Consider the following 20,317-nt stretch of genomic DNA (forward strand, 5'->3'; position numbering starts at 1 on the left):
AGTTGACTGATGCCGTAGTACTGTAGACTTATAATAAACAGCGGTCAGAGTCAGACCACACCGCTCTAGCTGTTGTTTGGGAGAAGTGTTGCAGGAGGAGGCAGCCCGGGCACGTCGTGCTACACAGAACCGAGGGAGACCGTGGAATCCTGCTGTTTGTTTGCAGCTTGTACTTTTAATGAGAAATTAAGACAACAGAACACAGTGGCCGCAGTGGCGGTCTGACTGTGGCTCAAGAGGTAGAGCAGGTCGTCCAATGATCCGTGGGTCGGTGGTTCGAATCCCGGCTCAAATTGCTCCCGATGTGCTGGTTGGTACCTTGCATGGCTTCCGCCGCAATCGGTGTATGAATGTGTGTGTGAATGGGTGAATGTAATGCACAATCTATGTAAAGCGCCTTGGATAAAGGCGCTATATAAATGCACCATTTACCATTTAGTGGCTGGAACTAAGATAACAGACTGGATATTGGTTGTGCAGTATCGACGGTATAGTTCCCAACCTTTTCTTGACCAGGGCCCGCTTGAAAGTCCCGAAAGCGTTTGCGGTCTACCCATCTGACCACTTAGCAGCCCCTCGCCTGCCATGTTTTGAGGCTGATTGTACAATGTCAATATCGATTCTAATTCTAATTCCGTGTTGTTTAATAAAAACTAAAAAGCATTTTTATCTTAGCTGTTTCTTTCCGCCATAGGCTTTCAACTACGCACCCCTATCTGTGTTGCACTCTGATACACTGGGTGCGTTCGATATACGCAGACTGACCACACTGCCAATACAAACTAATAGGCGAGTGCGCTCCCGCTGTGCAACTGTGCTTTTTCCGAATGCACCCAGTTTAAGAAAAAATTGCCTGGGGCGCTCGGATAAAAATGCTTCTTTTATTAAACAACGCAGAATGCACAGGTGCTAATAGCCTTTGGCCCCAGTAGCATCCGTGGCCCCAGGGTGAGCACTTTATATTTGAAATCTGAACGTTTACTTTATTTACATGTTTTCTCTGTAACTGTTGCAGCTTCGAAAAACAGGCTGAAGTTGCTGCATGCCATGACTGTTATGATTATGACAGTCATGTTTCAGGGCTAGGCCCCGGCCCACAGGTTGGAGAACATTTAGGCAAAGACTTTAACCAGTTTAACATTAGCTTTATTTCCAATATGGCATCATATGTTTTAATAGGCAAGATGCCTATGGTGGGAAGCCCTGCTTTCTAACACGAACAAAGCCAATTGTAAATGCAAAGCCATATTGTTACCGTATAATAATCTTTATGCAAAACGCCTGGTTTTGCATAAAGATATAAGTTAGTTCTCAGCGTAAAGAGTAGTGTAGTGCGTTCACTCACTCAAAGCATTTGCATCAAGGCCGAGAGATTAAATGTGTGGGTTAGGACTCTGCGTGTAGAGAGTCTTGTTGTCTTGCTCGGGGCCCTAGCTGTAGCCAGAGTTCTGCAAAAGGGTAAAAGATCTCTCTTGGACGCTTCACTTTTCTCCGGCTTGCAGGTGGGTGGCTCTGGTGCTGTGGGTGGCATCCACTGTGGATTTGATGTATAGTGGCTGTGGGCAAACGGTTTTAAGAACTGACAAAGTTAAAAGGTTTAGATAATGAATCACTCTCTCCACTAAAGCTTTTTCTGAGATGGGATTTTGAAATGTAACTGTTATTTCGCAAATTTGCAAGTCTTTGCATTTGCTAAGTAAAGTTATACATTGCCTATACCGTAGTGTGAATGTAATTATTCTTGTATGGTTTGGGATTTAGCATTTAATTATTGTTGCAATGGGACACAACATAATGCAATAGGGTCTGCTGTCGATTACAAAATGGTGTTCCTAAACAAGCCCTTTTTAGTCTGTACTATAATCATCAACACAAACAGAGCTGACGGCACTGTGTTTTTTGTGGTTGAAGACATTGTACTTGAAACAGACATGCCATCCCTTCAAGGTGGATATCGACTCTGTCGGGTGGAAACCTCATATGTCCAAAACTGTTAAGTTTGAGGATTCCAATTAAAAAAATGGCAAAATAGCAGATGTACAAGCTTAAAAAGTTTCGAGCTTGCAGAGCTGCTACTTTTTATGTTTTTGTTTGACGCTGTAGTATGATCAAGTAGGACATAATATGCATATAAGAGGTTTCTGCCATTTGTTCCTCTGTGCTGACTTTACTTTACCTGTTGTGTGTTTTTGAGTGGTGCAACCACACCCTTACGGAGCTATGTGTGTGGGTGGCTGCAGGGTGCCTGGCTGGTTGGCTGGGTGCGTCTGAGCACGGAAACAGCATGGTTGTTTTTAACCACCCAACACCACACACGCATATATGGTGATTTGGGGTCGGTACAGTACAGTGACAGTACAGGGTACAGTGAGTAGAGGGACCCCCACACGGTAACTCTGTCATTTCTCAACCGTTTCGGACGCGGGGCGGCTCGCCGGATTCGGGGCGGCACCCTGGGTGCGTTCCTGTGGGTCTGGAACTCTTTATACTTTATATGTATTGTACGTTGTATATTCTCTTTGACATGCTCATTTAATGTTAGATTTTGTCTTCCTGGCTCCGTCTCGCTGCATGCCGTGACGTGCCGTCCAATTTACAATCTAGGCATTTAGCAGACGCTCTTGATCCAGAGAGACTTACATTTAAGCAGAAACAAAAGCATGTCATACATCACATATATAAAAAGTCGTTATCATGAATCATGTATAAACTAAGAACGTCCCCCTCCTTTTACTAATTCTCCCTTTTTTTTTAACACGAGAAAATGATGGAACTTATGCAAAAAAAACAAACACCAAAAAGTTGATTCTGACTGAAGTTTGTTTTTGTCTCCCCAGAATATAACCCTCCTCCTCCTCATGTTCAATGCCATCGCCCTGGTCTGGAGCTGTCTGCTGCAGTGGCTGCTGTCGACCACAGAGGGGCAGCGCGGGACCAACCGCTACGTGTTCTATGCAGTCGAAATGGATGGAGGCGTTCCGGCCGCCAGAGCCCTGGCCCAGAGCTACGGACTAGAGTTCATATCCCAGGTCAGTGCATATTTTAAAAACAGACGTTATTACCTGCACCTATTGGGCTGGCAATTTACATTCTTTAAATCCCTTTACTGAGGGCAGGGGGCTTTCTGTCGAGAGCTGCGAAAGTGCTGACTTCTATCTGGCTTTTCCAGGGATATCTGACTTTCATCAAATTACAGCAGCGTTTTCTGAATATTTCATATCTGATCAAAAGGACCTGTGCACATACAGTACAGAGGAACACCAACACACTCATTCTCTCTCTCTCTCTCTCTCTCTCTCTCTCTCTCTCTCTCTCTCGCACGCATACACAAGTGCACACGCACACACACACAAACATGCACGCACAGTCGCACACACACACACACACACACACACACACACACACACACACACACACACACACACACACACACACACCTTGCAGTTTATACCTCCGAGAGATTCCTATAAGATGACTTGGCCACAGCTGAATATCTTACTTAGGTAATGATTGGGCCTGTTTAATCTGACTCATTGAAATCTTTCAATTAGTCAGAAAGTAAGGTTAGACTCCACCACATCAATACGATAAAAGGCTAGTTGTCTTAAAGTAAGGTTAGACTCCACCACATCAATACGATAAAAGGCTAGTTGTCTTAAAGTAAGGTTAGACTCCACCACATCAATACGATACAAGGCTAGTTGTCTTAAAGTAAGGTTAGACTCCACCACATCAATAAGATAAAAGGCTAGTTGTCTTAAAGTAAGGTTAGACTCCACCACATCAATACGATAAAAGGCTAGTTGTCTTAAAGTAAGGTTAGACTCCACCACATCAATACGATAAAAGGCTAGTTGTCTTAAAGTAAGGTTAGACTCCACCACATCAATACGATAAAAGGCTAGTTGTCTTAAAGTAAGGTTAGACTCCACCACATCAATACGATAAAAGGCTAGTTGTCTTAAAGTAAGGTTAGACTCCACCACATCAATACGATAAAAGGCTAGTTGTCTTAAAGTAAGGTTAGACTCCACCACATCAATACGATAAAAGGCTAGTTGTCTTAAAGTAAGGTTAGACTCCAGCACATCAATACGATTAAAGGCTAGTTGTCTTAAAGTAAGGTTAGACTCCACCACATCAATACGATTAAAGGCTAGTTGTCTTAAAGTAAGGTTAGACTCCACCACATCAATACGATAAAAGGCTAGTTGTCTTAAAGTAAGGTTAGACTCCACCACATCAATACGATAAAAGGCTAGTTGTCTTAAAGTAAGGTTAGACTCCACCACATCAATACGATAAAAGGCTAGTTGTCTTAAAGTAAGGTTAGACTCCAGCACATCAATACGATAAAAGGCTAGTTGTCTTAAAGTAAGGTTAGACTCCACCACATCAATACGATAAAAGGCTAGTTGTCTTAAAGTAAGGTTAGACTCCACCACATCAATAGGATAAAAGGCTAGTTGTCTTAAAGTAAGGTTAGACTCCACCACATCAATACGATAAAAGGCTAGTTGTCTTAAAGTAAGGTTAGACTCCACCACATCAATACGATAAAAGGCTAGTTGTCTTAAAGTAAGGTTAGACTCCACCACATCAATACGATAAAAGGCTAGTTGTCTTAAAGTAAGGTTAGACTCCACCACATCAATACGATAAAAGGCTAGTTGTCTTAAAGTAAGGTTAGACTCCACCACATCAATACGATAAAAGGCTAGTTGTCTTAAAGTAAGGTTAGACTCCACCACATCAATACGATAAAAGGCTAGTTGTCTTAAAGTAAGGTTAGACTCCACCACATCAATAGGATAAAAGGCTAGTTGTCTTAAAGTAAGGTTAGACTCCACCACATCAATACGATAAAAGGCTAGTTGTCTTAAAGTAAGGTTAGACTCCACCACATCGATACGATAAAAGGCTAGTTGTCTTAAAGTAAGGTTAGACTCCACCACATCAATACGATAAAAGGCTAGTTGTCTTAAAGTAAGGTTAGACTCCACCACATCAATACGATAAAAGGCTAGTTGTCTTAAAGTAAGGTTAGACTCCACCACATCAATACGATAAAAGGCTAGTTGTCTTAAAGTAAGGTTAGACTCCACCACATCAATACGATAAAAGGCTAGTTGTCTTAAAGTAAGGTTAGACTCCACCACATCGATACGATAAAAGGCTAGTTGTCTTAAAGTAAGGTTAGACTCCACCACATCGATACGATAAAAGGCTAGTTGTCTTAAAGTAAGGTTAGACTCCACCACATCAATAGGATAAAAGGCTATAGTTGTCTTAAAGTAAGGTTAGACTCCACCACATCAATACGATAAAAGGCTAGTTGTCGTGTCTTGTAATGTGTCATCCGTGCTAGCCTATACCTTTTATCTCTCTGTGATGTTATTTGGTCAAACGGGCTCTAACAAAATGAAGCAATTCTGACAAATGCATACTAATTTGGGAGTCCTTGACATGAAAATATTTGAGAACCACTGGTTTAAACGACCTTAGGTAACAAGCCCAAATAAGCATACATGGCAACACTGCATTCACATACAATCATACATTGTTCTCTTTGCTCTCTACTTGTGTGTATTTACCTTGTTGTTAACGTGGTTGTTGTTGTACGCTCTGCATAAGAGTGTCTGCTTAACCCATTCTGACCTGAGATCAGATTCATACGAGGTTTCCACTGGACACACACTGGTCTGATTAACCCATTCTGACCTGAGATCAGATTCTAAAAATGTCAGTCGTTCTTCGAATTTTTCAAAAATAGCAGACCTACAAGCTCGTATCGCGCCACTCGGTGGCGCGATATGAGCTTGTAGATCTGCTATTTTTCAATAGCTAAAGCATAACATGATGCCAACACCAAAATGGGTGCCCGGTCAGAATGGGTTAATTGTATTTAGGAAGTTGAGGGATTTTCCTTTTTATTGTCTTGTGCTTATGTGGTTGTGTAGGTGAGAGGCTGCTGGCATATGACACCTACAGTATATGTGCAGTGCACCACACAAAGTGTGAAAAGATGTTGTTATAGTTCAACTCTGAGAGTGTAATACTAGACTAATTATGTTACGTGACAGATGACCTGTAATATACACTTCCTGTGCCTCTTCCAGCCTTTTTAGCCAGGGCTGTGAAGCTGAGGTTATTGGTCAATTTGGTTACATTCTGTGTACACATGGATATGGTTATTATGGATAAGGATTTCACAGTGTACTGAGGAACGCAAAGGTTCTATAGGTGCCAACTAGGGTGTGTACCAGTCTTTTATAATCTTTGTGGCAGCAGATGACACGTTAAAAAACACCTATACTGTACACTTAATAGCCTTTAGCCGACGCTGTGAAGCTGAGGTTTTTGTCATAAGTGACATTGAAGGAGATGATATTGATAAGCGTCAGGGGGGGAGTGTCCATTGACCTGGTGTGAGGCAGGGTGTTAACGGCAGGCCCTGGAGGATCTTAACCCATTCTGACCTGAGATCAGATTCTAAAAATGTCTTCTACATCCTGACAGTTTTCATTCTGACCTGAGATCAGATTCTAAAAAATATCTTCTACATCCTGACAGTTTTCCATTCTGACCTGAGATCAGATTCTAAACATGTCTTCTACATCCTGACAGTTTTCCATTCTGACCTGAGATCAGATTCTAAAAATGTTCTTCTACATTCCGACAGTTTTCCATTCTGACCTGAGATCAAATTCTAAAAATGTCTTCTACATCCTGACAGTTTTCCATTCTGACCTGAGATCATATTCTAAAAAATGTCTTCTACATCCTGACAGTTTTCCATTCTGACCTGAGATCAGATTAAAAAGGAAAAAAAATCTGTCAGTCGCTCTTCGACTTTTCAAAAATAGCAGACCTACAAGATCTACAAGCTCATAGCGCGCCACTCGGTGCCGCGCTATGAGCTTGTAGATCTGCTATTTTTAAATAGCTAAAGCATAACGTAATGCTAACACCAAAATGTGTTCCCGTATAGAATGGGTTAACGGGCGCTCGACTCAACCTTGGACCTGCTGCTTCTGCCTGGCTCATGAATAAAACATCTCTTTGACCTTTATCACGCCATTTTATTGGACAGTTCACCTCTCGCTCTCTCTCTCTCTCTCTCTCTCTCTCTCTCTCTCTCTCTCTCATTTCATGAATGCCTGCCGAAAATAGTGATCCGCTGTGAGCTCGTGGGTCTGCTATTGTCAGGGTATGACACCGGGGTGTACTGTATATAAATCAGTCATATTTCCATTCCAACTCTCAACCCCTAAACCTGACCTCTAAATGTATAACCCTGAACCCAACCCAACCTGAAGCTTTTCCTACTTGTATAACTGCCCAAATGCTTTGTTTAACCGTAACACATCCATTTCTCTCGTATGGACCAGGACACTTCAAATTCTACTATACCTGTGTAGACATTTGCCACGCATGCCTGTGATTAATATGAATATTCTAAATCTGCAAAGTATAACCAGTAACTAAAAACCTGTCTAATAAATGTAGTGGAGTGAAACATACAACATATTATGATTCTGAAGTGTAGTGGAGCCAAAGTACAACCTATCAGGAATTGTAAAGTGTCTTGAAATCGTACTCGGGTTGGTACAGTACTTCAGTACTACAGAACTGTCCAGCGTCTTTGTCGGATGGAAACACCTTTCACCATTCAATGAAAAAATAGCACATCTACAAGCTCAAAACGCACCGCGAAACGACATGTTTTGAGCTTGTGGATCTGCTACCCTTGATGCTTTTAGTATGATCAAGTAGAGCATTATTCTTTTACGAAAAAAAAGGAATATGGAGATAAGAGGTTTCTGCTCGAGCAAAGAGCAGAAAGCCCCACAAGGCTCAATGTGCTGACTGTCCTCTTTTACACCTATCCTGTCCTGTCTGTCTGTCTGTCTGTCGCCAGGGGCTGACGCTAAATGTCACTGACATTAAATGGCCTTTGTTAAGACAAAGCCAATTTAATTTGATCGTGTCAAACCCGTGACTTGCGCCTGCAATGCGTGCAGAAAAATATCGTATATCAAGAGCACCGCACTCTTCACAGTTTTCTGTGATTTTTCTTTCTTTCCATTTATTTCTTTATTTTTTCTTTCCTACAAACTCTTGAAATGAAATAAGAAGTGTGACAAAAGCCCGAGGCCAGTTTTTGGTAGAGGCGTTGTGTGACGCTTGCTGGCATTCCAGTGGTGATATCCTATGAGAGGAGCGGGGGGGGGGGGGGGGGGGGGGGAGGGGAATCGAATGTCCCCGCGCTTACGCTCAACATATTAGCGGTCGCTTTGATTTAACCCATTTTGACCTGAGGACGATTCTACAAATGTCTTCTAAACTGAAAAACCTATATGTTTACTTTCTACGTCAGTGGTTTTCAAACAATTTCGCGCCAAGGACCCCTAAAAATGGCCGCCAACCCCATCTGAAAATATGTTGTTCAGGGAACCCCCCAGAAGCAAAGATTAGATTAGTTAAAAAAAGTTCGCTCTGAAAGAATATATATTCAAAGATTTGCGCAACATTTCAAAAAATAGCAGAAACTACAAGTTCATAGCGCGGCACTATGAGCTTGTAGATCTGCTATTTTTCATTAGCCCAAAGTATAACACGATGATTCAAAGTTTCAAGCACCAAAAGGGCTTCCCGAGCAGAATCCCTTAATACACACGGCATCCAGGAAAATGTCATCGCGGCTCAACCATTGTGAGGCTTGACATATTCATTTCCCGTTGTAAAATACCAAGAAAAACAAAACTGGCAAAAAAAACAAAAACACTCCAGGTTGATGATGATGTGAGGTTATAGAGACAGGTTTACAAGGATGCTTGGTGTTGTTGGCTTCGCTGCGAGTGCAACGGTGTCTTTGCCAGCGAGTATAATGAAGCATTTTACACTACATGTTTACGACTTGTTTGTTTCCGAGGGGTTACTACGGAGTATATTTGCCTAGATTTATAAGTGCTACTTTAGTTTCGTGTTATGGTTGCGCTCGTTCCAGGATAATCCCCCCATCTCCATGTCTGACCATTATCTAGATCAGATGTTTATATTCGTTTTAACAGCTCGACTCTGTGTTCTATAGCAGATGGCTGGGGCCCAACCGATGCCAGGATTCCGAGTCCGATTTCAGAGAGTCTGATTCTGAGTCTAAACCACTGATATCTTTGTCCAAAAAGTGCAACACTTGTCTAATCAATTTGAAAAGAAAAAAACAAAACAAAATATATAGATAGTTTACTTTCTATTTGAGAACATTTAACTAGAATTTATTTTTATTTAAACACTTAAGCAAGCCCCATGAAGAAAATTGACAAAGAATAGCCAATTTACAAGCTTGCAATGTGTCGCAAGTGCACATTGTGAGATCTGCTATTTGTGAATTATTTCGAATCAGGAGACATCGGCTGCATAACTGCAAAGGTCAAAACGGACGATATATTGGCCACACCAATATCGTCTATTTTGTTGGAAACCACACACTCTTCAGGATTCAAATTCAAACGTAGCAAAGGTAGCTGATTGACAAGTTCAAAATGCGTCACTTCGCACCACACTTTAAGCTTGTAGATTTGATGCTTTTGTGTTTGTGCGCCGTTGTATGTTCAAGTAAGGCGTTAAATTATGAAAAAAAAAAAGGTTACAATATGGAGGTAGGAGGGAGGTTTCTGAGGCCGCACGGTGACATAGTCGGTATTGTTGTCGCCTCACAGCTAGAAGGTCTCGGGTTCGATTCCCGCTGGGAACGCTGTGGGTGCTGGGGGCGTGTTCTCTCCTCCGCGTCATAAGTGCCCATGCATACCCGAGGCGCGGTTGGCGGAAGGGCCTTCCTGTGTGGAGTTTGCATGTTCTCCCCGTGTCCCCTATAGGGTAGGTACAGTATGTAGTATAGGTACCCTCACAAAAAACATGCAGTAATCCTGGTCTCTATAACTACCTCCCCCTGGCCAGCCGGGGCGCCTGATGGAGGGGAAAGGAAGTGGTCGGAATAACGTGTTCCTTCCACGCGCTAGGTTCGGCCATGGAAACTCCCCCCCTGTCAGGTGAAAAGAAACAGCTTGGACTCTTCATGCATAGAAGGAATCATGAGGTCAGTCCACTGCCCGCCCCCCCCCCCCAGGTTGGCAGAGGCAGTGTGTAGCGCCCAGGATTACATTAGATAATTGACAATGGGTTGCAAAATCTTGGGATAAAAATTATAAAAAAAGGTGGAGGAGTTCTGCCCGACAGCAACGATATAATGTATGGGTTGCAGGGTTCTAAGCATGGCTGTGTGTGTGTGTGTGTGTGTGGTGTGTGCACTGTGCACGCACCCCTATTACGTGTTCATGCGTGCATGCACGTCTGTGTGTTTCCACATTTAGTTGGTTATTTATTTTTGTTGCTTTTTGGGAACTCCAGTATTATATTCTCAGGAAGTCCCTGGTCTCCAACAACCAATGGCGAAAGGCCTCCCACAATCCCCCTCTCTCTCTCTCTCTCTCTCTCTCTCTCTCTCTCTAGCGATGTGGAATAGCGCCGGCAGATTACCATAGTATTACCATATCATTAGCATAACATTACTGGGGCACAGCTTGGCGTGCTGTCTGTGTGGACTGTGCTATCGGCTCATCAGGAGATTTTATCCCCAATCCGATCCACACCCCCCCCCCTCAGTCTCTACCCCCCGTTCCTCACCACCCCCACCCTGCTACACACACACACACACACACGCACACACACACACACACGCATGCACACACGCACGCACGCACACACACACACACACACACACACACACGCACGCATGCACACACACACACGCACGCGCGCACGCACGCACGCGCGCACACACACTTGTTTTCCATGGGAGTAAAGCAGGTGTAATTGATGTAGCGTGGCGACCTGTGGCCCACTGGTGGTCTGTGAGGATATTGCAAGTGCAGGGCCCCCAAATAATTGTCTCAATTTTAACACTCAAGATGTTAATGATATTAAATGATATTATTTCCTAAATAACATTAAATGAAAGGTTTTCTTTCGGATACCGAAGTAAAAGTATACTCGACCTGAAGTAATTGATTGAGTGATTGATTGATTATTCAAATTAACATGCCCTGGAAAAAAATGCCTGCATCTTCAAGATTTTCAAGTGATTCCTGATCCAGAAAAGGTTTTTTGGTGGGGACCCGTCACCTAACCTGCTCATGTATAGAGAAGGAGGATTTAAAGGACTGTAAATGAAATGAGATCCCAAATGGTTTCATGGTCAACGCTGCCACACATTCTCAGAAGGCCTCTCTCTGTAACCCGGCCTTTTGCCCCCAGTCACACATTCTAATATCCTTTTATAAATTGCCTCAGTCAGATGCTAAGCTGTGTGTCAAGCCTTTCTCTGGCCTGGATGGATGACCAGGTGTGTCGTGGTGGTGGGGGGGGGGGGGGGGGGGGGGGGTACTTAAATGTGTTAAGTAAAAGTATCAATTCCACAATGCCAAAATACTATATAAAAATGTACTTGAGAGTACAAAAAGTCAAGTCAAGTGTACCGTCATTTGACAGCTTTAGTCATTCAAGGTCATTTGTAGATTTTAGAATATTATTACAAAATATGTGAATTTACCAATGAAGTAATATTTTATACTTACAAATAGTACAACAAAGAGTATAACATTTTGAATGCAGTTTTACTGCTATTGCTACTCTCTGTCTCTCTCTCTCTCTCTCTCTCTCTCTCTCTCTCTCTCATATGTCTCTCTCTCTCTCTCTCTCTCTCTCTCATGTCTCTCTCATATGTCTCTCTCTCTCTCTCTCTCTCTCTCTCTCTCTCTCTCTCTCATGTCTCTCTCTGTGCATCCCATACAGTGGTGGAATAAGTACTCAAATGTCTTAAGTAAAAGCCCAGAATTAAAGTACTTGAGTAAAAGTAAAAAACATACTTTTTTTTAATTCAGAATCAGAATCACTTTATTTGTCATTTTCCTATGTACTTGCATACAAAAGAACATGAAATATCGTTTCCCCTCAGTTTTTGGCAGTGCAACATAAAACATAGAGCCTATTTAAAAACACAAGCTAAAAACTAAAACCAAACATGGACAGACATTTAAAAAGAGTGCCCAGTATGTATGATGACGTGCAATTCATATGGAAAAGTTAAGAGTTACCAACACCACGCACAACCTATAAATAAATAAAGTGGCATGGTGCTATCCTTAAAAACAAAACGTTACCATGCAGCACAGTGCTGTTTTAAGTGCATTTTTTTTGTCCAGTTCAGTCCAACGCTTAATTCAGTTTTGCCGGGGGAAGCAAAAAAATACTTAAAGTAAATGTACTCAAGTTTTCAAATGTATAACAATCTTTTGAAGATGGCGTACGTACGGCTATTTTCAAATGGTCGAAAATGTATATAGGGCTGAAATGGTTATAGTGTAATGTTTTATAATAATGATCTAAATCTTCAAAGTAACTATAGTGACTAAAGTTTTCAAATAATTGTAGTGGAGTAAAAAGTGCAATATTTGTCTCTTGAGATGTAGTGGAGTAGAAGTAAAAGTATATTGGAAACTGGAAATACTCCAGTAAAGTACAAATACCTCAAAATTGTACCTAAGTACAGTACTTGAGTAAATGCACTTAGTTATTGTCCACCACTGATCTATCCCTCCACCATGCTCTCTCCCCTCCCTCCTCCCTCTGGTTGGCTGGGTGTAACAGGGGGCAGCGATGGGCACAAGGAGGGGACGGCAATCCTCTTAATGGTCGGGAGTCACGGCCCATTCCATTAGCCAGGGGGCCTCGGGTTCAGCGCCGCTCGGCACAGTGTTGGAGGGCAGGGGAGGGGAGGGTGCGTGGCGGTGCGGGGTGCGGTGGGAGGGCAGGGGAGGGTGCGTGCATGGCGGGGTGCGGGGTGGTGCGGTGCACCCACAGTATGCATGGAGGCAGGTGGCGCTGGCTCGGCCGAGGCCAAGAGAGCCAATGGCAAACGCAACGCAGGCAGTCGCCACACCAGCTGCACACTGACACCTTCCCCCACACCCACGACCACGCAGAATGGGACCGCGCTAACCTAACCTCTCTGTCTCCCCTATAGCGTTCATACTCTTCTAACCTAACCTCTCTCTCTCTCCCCCCTATAGCGTTCATCCTCTTCTAACCTAACCTCTTTCTCTCCCCTATAGTGTTCATACTCTTCCACCTACCGCCTTTCCTCCTCTAACCTAACCTCTTTCTCTCCCCTATAGCGTTCATACTCTTCTAACCTAACCTCTTTCTCTCCCCTATAGCGTTCATACTCTTCTAACCTAACCTCTTTCTCTCCCCTATAGCGTTCATACTTCATACTCTTCTAACCTAACCACTCTCTCTCCCCTATAGCGTTCATACTCTAACCTAACCTCTTTCTCTCCCCTATAGCGTTCATACTCTTCTAACCTAACCTCTTTCTTTCCCCTATAGCGTTCATACTCTTCTAACCTAACCTCTTTCTCTCCCCTATAGCGTTCATACTATTCTAACCTAACCTCTTTCTCTCCCCTATATCGTTCATACTCTTCTAACCTAACCTCTTTCTCTCCCCTATATCGTTCATACTCTTCTAACCTAACCTCTCTCTCTCCCCTATAGCGTTCATACTCTTCTAACCTAACCTCTTTCTCTCCCCTATAGCGTTCATTCTCTTCTAACCTAACCTCTTTCTCTCCCCTATAGCGTTCATTCTCTTCTAACCTAACCTCTTTCTCTCCCATATAGCGTTCATTCTCTTCTAACCTAACCTCTTTCTCTCCCCTCTATATCGTTCATACTCTAACCTAACCTCTTTCTCTCCTCTATAGCGTTCATACTCTTCTAACCTAACCTCTTTCTCTCCCATATAGCGTTCATATTTTTTGGTGTACATCATTGACGTGCTATCCTGATAATAAATGGGGCTTAACTCTAACCCTAACCCTCTACATTTTTAATGCTAACCCCGACCTGAACTAAGAATAGTTTTAAACCATAAAACCACCATTAATTTCCCTCGTCACAACCTGGACAATAATTGTCCTCGCATTGTCGAGGTTTGTCGAACGTCTCAAATTCTGCTATACTTGTGGGGACATTTTGGCCCTCGATCCAAGTACACACATGCGAGTACACACGCAAAGCACACGCACACACATCATGCACAGTAGATACACAGTGTTCATTCTATCACCCTCCCTCCCTCTGTCTTTTTTCAATTTCATTCATTCCGGCGAGCTGTTCCCCATTTTCCTTATCTCTCTATTTCTCTCTCTCTCTGCCTCATACACACAGTCACTCAGTCATTCACTCGCACCTATCTCCATCTCTTTCAATTTTACCCCCCCCCCCCCCCACACACACACACACACACACACACACACACACACACACACACACAATTGTACTCTGCATCTCTGTACTTGTGAGGACATCAAAATGTTCGGACCACATCGGAAATTACAGAGAGCAAGATATTCGATCTACAAGCGTTGTCATCTTGTAGATGGGCTATTTGCCACGGTGCATGACACTGCATGGTGTGCAAATAAGTAGACAAATCAGACATAACTCAACAGCAGCTACACCTAACCTCTAAATATCTCATCCTAACCCCAAACCTGAATCTTTAACTAATTGTACTTTTATTAATTTATGTTCTTTATTTTGTTCTCGTGAGTGTACCATTTTCTTGGTCCTCGCAATTAAAATGTCTCACTTTGTAGTAACTATACTTGTGTGGAGTCTGTGGACACTTGTATGGATGGACCCTCAAAAGTATAGTAATACAAGACACACACACACACACACACACACACACACGCCTATATGTGAAAGTGTGCAAAGTCTGCAAACGTGCACACATGCACTGCCCGCTCACCCCGCGCTGCATGCTCACCCCACCCCACCCCACCCACCCACCCACCCCTTCTCCATCTATACCTAACTCTCATTTGTAAATGGAGGAACGGTGGAATCAACCGGGGGCACGACGGAGATGGTGGTGGAGAGGAAGATGGAGGGGTGGGTTAGAAGGGGAGGGGAGGAGGAAGACGACGAGGGAGAGGATGAAGAAGAGGAAAGCGAGAACGATGCCTCTCTCTCTCTCTCTCTCTCTCTCTCTCTCTCCTCCTGTGTCTCACTCTCTCGGCTGAGATGATGTATGGCTGCAAAGGCCACATGTTGGCCGTGTGATGGATTAAAGCACTTTGTAGGAAAATTACTGAGAGCGCCTCGGCACCCCCGAGTCCAGCCCTTAACCCATTCTGGGCGTCAACCCCTTTTGGTGTTTCAAGTGTTATGTCATGCTTTAGCTATTGGAAAATAGCAGATCTACAAGCTCATAGCGCGCCACCGAGTGGCGCGCTACGAGCTTGTATAGGTCTGCTATTTTTGAAAAGTCGTGAAAATGTGGTGCAAGTCTTTGAATATATATTTCAGAGCGAACATTTTTAACTAAAATATTGGCTTCTGGGCGGGGTCCCTGGAACTACATATTTTGAGATGGGGGTCCGTGTGGCCCAATAGAGATCATTCTGGGGGTCCTTGACATGAAAAAGATTGAGCACCACTGACATAGAAATAGGATAGGAAGCCTTAGGATTTTGAAGCCTTTTTTTTAATCGACCTCAGTCCAAAATGGGTTAATAAAACTCTCTTCAATATTGAAATGGAGAGAAGCAGGGAGAGAGAGAGGGGTGGGGGGGGGGTAGGAGGGGGGGTTTAGGGAGGGTGTTGTAAAGATGGCCGGGGTTGGGGAACAGAAGGAGAGCAGACACAGAAACACCCTCAACACGTCCATAATGTTCTTATGAGCTACATAAAGCTCGGAAGAGATTGCGAAATTGATATGCTGAACAATGTAGAGTGGCATTGTCCGTGCCCCGACAACATAATAATACGTTATTTTATTTATTTTATTTGGAAAGGGATTTGCCAAGTGCATAAAGGAATGAAGTGAAAATAAAGTAGTTTTCTTTGGTGGAAATTGATATTTGTTTCCATCTAACTCCGTATAGGAACATAATGTCTTTATTTTTCTTGCTGTTGAGTATACAAACCAGTTTTGGTCATTATTATGATGTAGATCTGACCTCAATTTAAGTCCCACTGGCTCATGGATGGGGATGAGTACTTTTCATGACCGTTGGCACCTTAATTAAAAAACCACATACATGCCAGCGCATATACTCATGTACATTTAAAAATCAAGCTTGATGGCTGAGAGGTTAACTCTCTGTAGATACAAATTATAGACTGTAGATGTCTTATGGTTGTTCCTATAATATTTGATCGGTTTTGGCAGTATTTTTGTATTTGAGTTTGCTGTGTATTTAGTCGTTCGAAAAGGAGCTGTCATTCACTGCCGCTGTTCTTTTGTCCCCTTTTCTCCTTTGTACTTTGTTGATACGTATTACTGTGCAAATTTGTTATTCTATGTTGATTAATTGAATACATAGGACTACAATGGAAACAAGTCCCCGCGGGACGTTTTTGTGTTATCCTTCTGACTGTACAGTATATCGTGCCGTCTACATTTCGGACTAAAAGTATTCAATCAATAGAAAGATAATAATTTATGCCTCTTAGGACAGTGATTCAAAACCCATTCTAGATCAGAGCCCACTTGAAAATCTCCAAAGTGTTTCTGGTGCTTAAAGGGAACCGTGCCTTTGGTAAAGGACAAACCGTGTTACAGACAAGGGCGAGATCGCCGTGAATTATAACTGTACTTAATGTCTTGTGTGTGTTTATCCACCACACTGTAATGGAAGCCATTGTTCTTTTTGTTTTAATGACCAAACCTGCCCACTGACAATTGAGCTGCCCACACAGCCCTCCTCTGATTAGACACAGAGTGATTAGACAAAAATCTTAACATATTAAAATGAGCAAGGACCAATTATATCGTCTCTGTCGGGCGGGAACCTCATTATGTCAAAACTGTTCAAATTCAAAAGTATAGCAGATCTACTGTACCGATCAGGTAGAATCACTACAGTTAAATTATTCAAACATGAACATGTAGAATTATGGAGATACGCAATCTGCCCGACGGTGGTGGAAAAGGGGCTGCATACTTAGTTTAGACTAGTCATTGGTTAGACATGGGTTAAGGTTAGGTTTAGGTGTGCTGCCCCGTGGGAGGTTAGGTTTGGGGTGAGGGTACTGCACCCGTACTTGAGTCAAGTATAGATACTCCTGGTCAAATATTACTCGACTATAAAGGAAAGTTGCTCCGTGAAGTAGTTGCTTTTGATTTTAGTCTTACTGCCATTGATGTGATTCACGTGTTAAATCCTAATGTTGATTTCTGCCGTTGACGTGATTGATTAGTTTTTTTTATGTCTTCTTTTTTATTCAGAATGGTCTCGCTAATATCTACCGTAGCTTACCGGTCGCTAGCCAACGCTCGCTTCCGCTGTGGTCCGTCAATTAAATGTTTCCCCGCCGTCCACTTTCATTATAGAGCGCCGAAGTCCTGACGTCACTCGCTCATCCCCTGGTTCACGGAAGTAATTTATCTATGGAGATTTACATGGGGTCATCTTAAACAAGCTGTCTCTGTGTTATTGTCAGGGAGGTGTCTTTTTGTATCGTCAGTCCCTCATATATGATACAGTCTGTTTCTAGCGAAAATGTAACTAATTTAGTAGCAGTAACAATAGCGTTTTCTCTCAGTCAGTTGATTCTTCATATCCATATGAATGAAACGGCCGGGATGACATGTTTATTTTTCAAACACAGTACTTATATGAGGCGATCTTATGGGGATTTTATGCATAAAATAAAAAATAAAAAGTACACTAACCCGTGCATTTGCGCTCTCTACCGATATAGACGTCAGACTTCGGTGCTCTGTAAGTGTTCTTTTTGCTGTGTTTTTCTCAGAATGGAGGTTCAGATTGAGGTGACAGAACGTCGATGTTAGGTCTAATTACTAAATCATCGCTACCTCACGATTACAATATTAACACTTCTGATGACTTTAAACTATAGTTACGATGCTCACGATATCTATAGGCATATTTTTCCTGTTTTTTGGGAAGTGAAACCTTTCTACGGCCATCGGCTGCATTAGACTGTATCGCGGGAGGCAGTATCAATCAATGTAGTGTTTTTGACGAAATGTACAGTACTCTAGGAATGTTTGAAGTGGTCCTTTTTTAAATAAATAAAAAAATCTTGAGTTCTTCCACCATGGTTTCCCATAGCAAGAGGTGTGGCATTGTGAGCCCCTGTTGGGCTGTTAGTGGTTAGCGCACGCAAACACACACACACACACACACACACACACACACACACACACACACACATGCGTGCACGCAGCAGCTGCTGTGCTCTCTATAGGGTGCGCTCTCACACACTGCGTGGATGACTCTTGATGTCTTTGTTTGTTTTTGTTTATCCTCCATGGTGTCCTCCCTCCTCCCTCCTTCCCTCCTCCCTCCTTCCCTCCTCCCTCCTCCCCTCCTTCCCTCTCTCTCTCCCTCTCTCTCTCTCTCTCTCTCTCTCTCTCTCTCTCCGTCTGTCCCACAGATGTTGTCAGGAAAGTGTAGACCTATACTGAGCTCACGTTGATTGACGTGTCAGTAATGACAGGCGTTCAAACCCCTGCCTGCACTGAGCATTTGTCTAACGTTGGTTATTATGTTTAAAAAAAGTTTACGAGCGAAACATCGGTATATTCTATAAAAACCTTTCCATGTCAAGGATGTTATTTGGCCGCTGACCCTTACCCGAAAATGTTTTGTGCCAGGAATAAAAATTTGTTAAAAAAAATATTTTTCTACTTTTTTCTAAAAAGTGTCAAAATATAAAAACAAACAAAACAAAGAGCCTGATCTGCAAGCTCACAATGTAGCCCGTTGTGAGCTTGTAGATCGGCCATTTTCAAATAGCTATTAACACCTTGAATGCGCCGGAACTTTAAAAACATAATGGCGCTGTAGTGCCACGCAGATCTTACTCTGAAAAGCCATTACCCCCCAAAACCGGGAGGCATAATCTTCCGTTACTACCTCGCGCTGTCACATCTAAAGTCTCTCTAGAAGCGTTTATCTTAACGAGATGCTAGGTTAAGTCAGATTTTTTTTTAAACGATATATTTATTGACATTCTTCAATTTTATAAAACATTACATATATAGTTATAGCTTTTTGTTAATAAAATGTTCATAAACAAACACAAACATATAGCAGACACACATCACTGTGTAACAAAGTTATCTAAAGGATTGCTTTTCATAAATCGCATGAACTGTCCCAATATTTCTTGAAAGACATCAGATTTCCCTTTAATGGCTAAAGTCAATTTCTCTAGTGCAAGACAATTTGATAATTCTCTGTACCATTGCTTGATGTCTGGGTTGTCTGGATTTTTCCAAAAGAGTGTAATTGTATGTTTAGCCTGGAGAAGAGAGTAAGTAATCATACTCTTCTTTTTATTGTTAACTTTGACGTTATTAGGAAATATGGCCAGGATACACAGTTGGAATATCCTCTGAAATTATCTGGGATACTTATACCAAGTACTTCTTTCCAAAACGTCATGATCTCTGGGCATTGCCATAAATAGAGAAATAATGTACCCTTTCTCCATGTTGCACTTTACACATTGGATCTGGTATATTGGGATCAAAATGATTAAGTCATCATAATTTTTCGACCGCGGTCGAGATCATGAATTTCACAATGCCACACCAGACTTCCCGGTCCTTCATTGCCACCCCCAGTTCCTGCTTACTGATGCATGTGTCCCTAGCAATGACATCAGGGAACAAGAGTTTTCTACCTCTGGTCTGCTTTGAGGCAGGGCTCCAGAGAAGAAGGGAAGATATAACCTCATTAAGTAGAGAAGGAGTAATACATGTTTTCACCAGCCATTTGTATTGTAGTAACTTTGTAGCAACTATTGTAGAGCGCTGTAGATTTAGAGTAAAGAGACAGTTTAGTCGGACCGTAAACAAGGAAGTGAACGGCAGTGCGCATGCGCGAAACATGTCTAGGATCTCTGAAGAAGACATGGCCAAAAAATAAATAAATAAAAAGATTTCAGCGATCCCGTTTGATATAATTAAAAAGGACGTAAAGATGCCTATACACGTCATAGTAGGCACCCCGCGGTTTGATTAGAAGAGACGTATATACACACCCTTAGCACAAAAGGTGTTAACACATTTTAGCTGGGGATCCCCTGGGCATCCCCGGACTCCACTTTCAGAACCACTACTGTGAATCTAAAATCATTAGTTGCACACCACTCATTCCTGAAAACACCATGGAAACATTGTCTCTGAAGCATAGACTGTAAAAAGCTC

At 42.5% G+C, this 20,317-nt stretch overlaps 1 protein-coding gene across 1 annotated transcript in view; it reads left to right on the forward strand.

The window, feature by feature from the left end:
* Positions 1–1,184: 1,184 nt before the first annotated feature.
* The window catches only part of LOC308317991 (PC3-like endoprotease variant B), a gene marked incomplete at both ends in the record, with an annotated part of 228,145 nt that continues 209,012 nt past the window's right edge, over positions 1,185–20,317 (forward strand). The window contains 2 exons of the mRNA XM_080767339.1: positions 1,185–1,193; positions 2,838–3,029. Of these exons, the coding sequence (XP_080623465.1) occupies positions 1,185–1,193; positions 2,838–3,029 (201 nt within the window). The remainder of the gene's footprint in view (positions 1,194–2,837; positions 3,030–20,317) is intronic.

This window comes from Protomyctophum bolini (genome assembly GCF_963924005.1).
Source record: "Protomyctophum bolini genome assembly, chromosome: 7".
NCBI lineage: Eukaryota > Metazoa > Chordata > Actinopteri > Myctophiformes > Myctophidae > Protomyctophum > Protomyctophum bolini.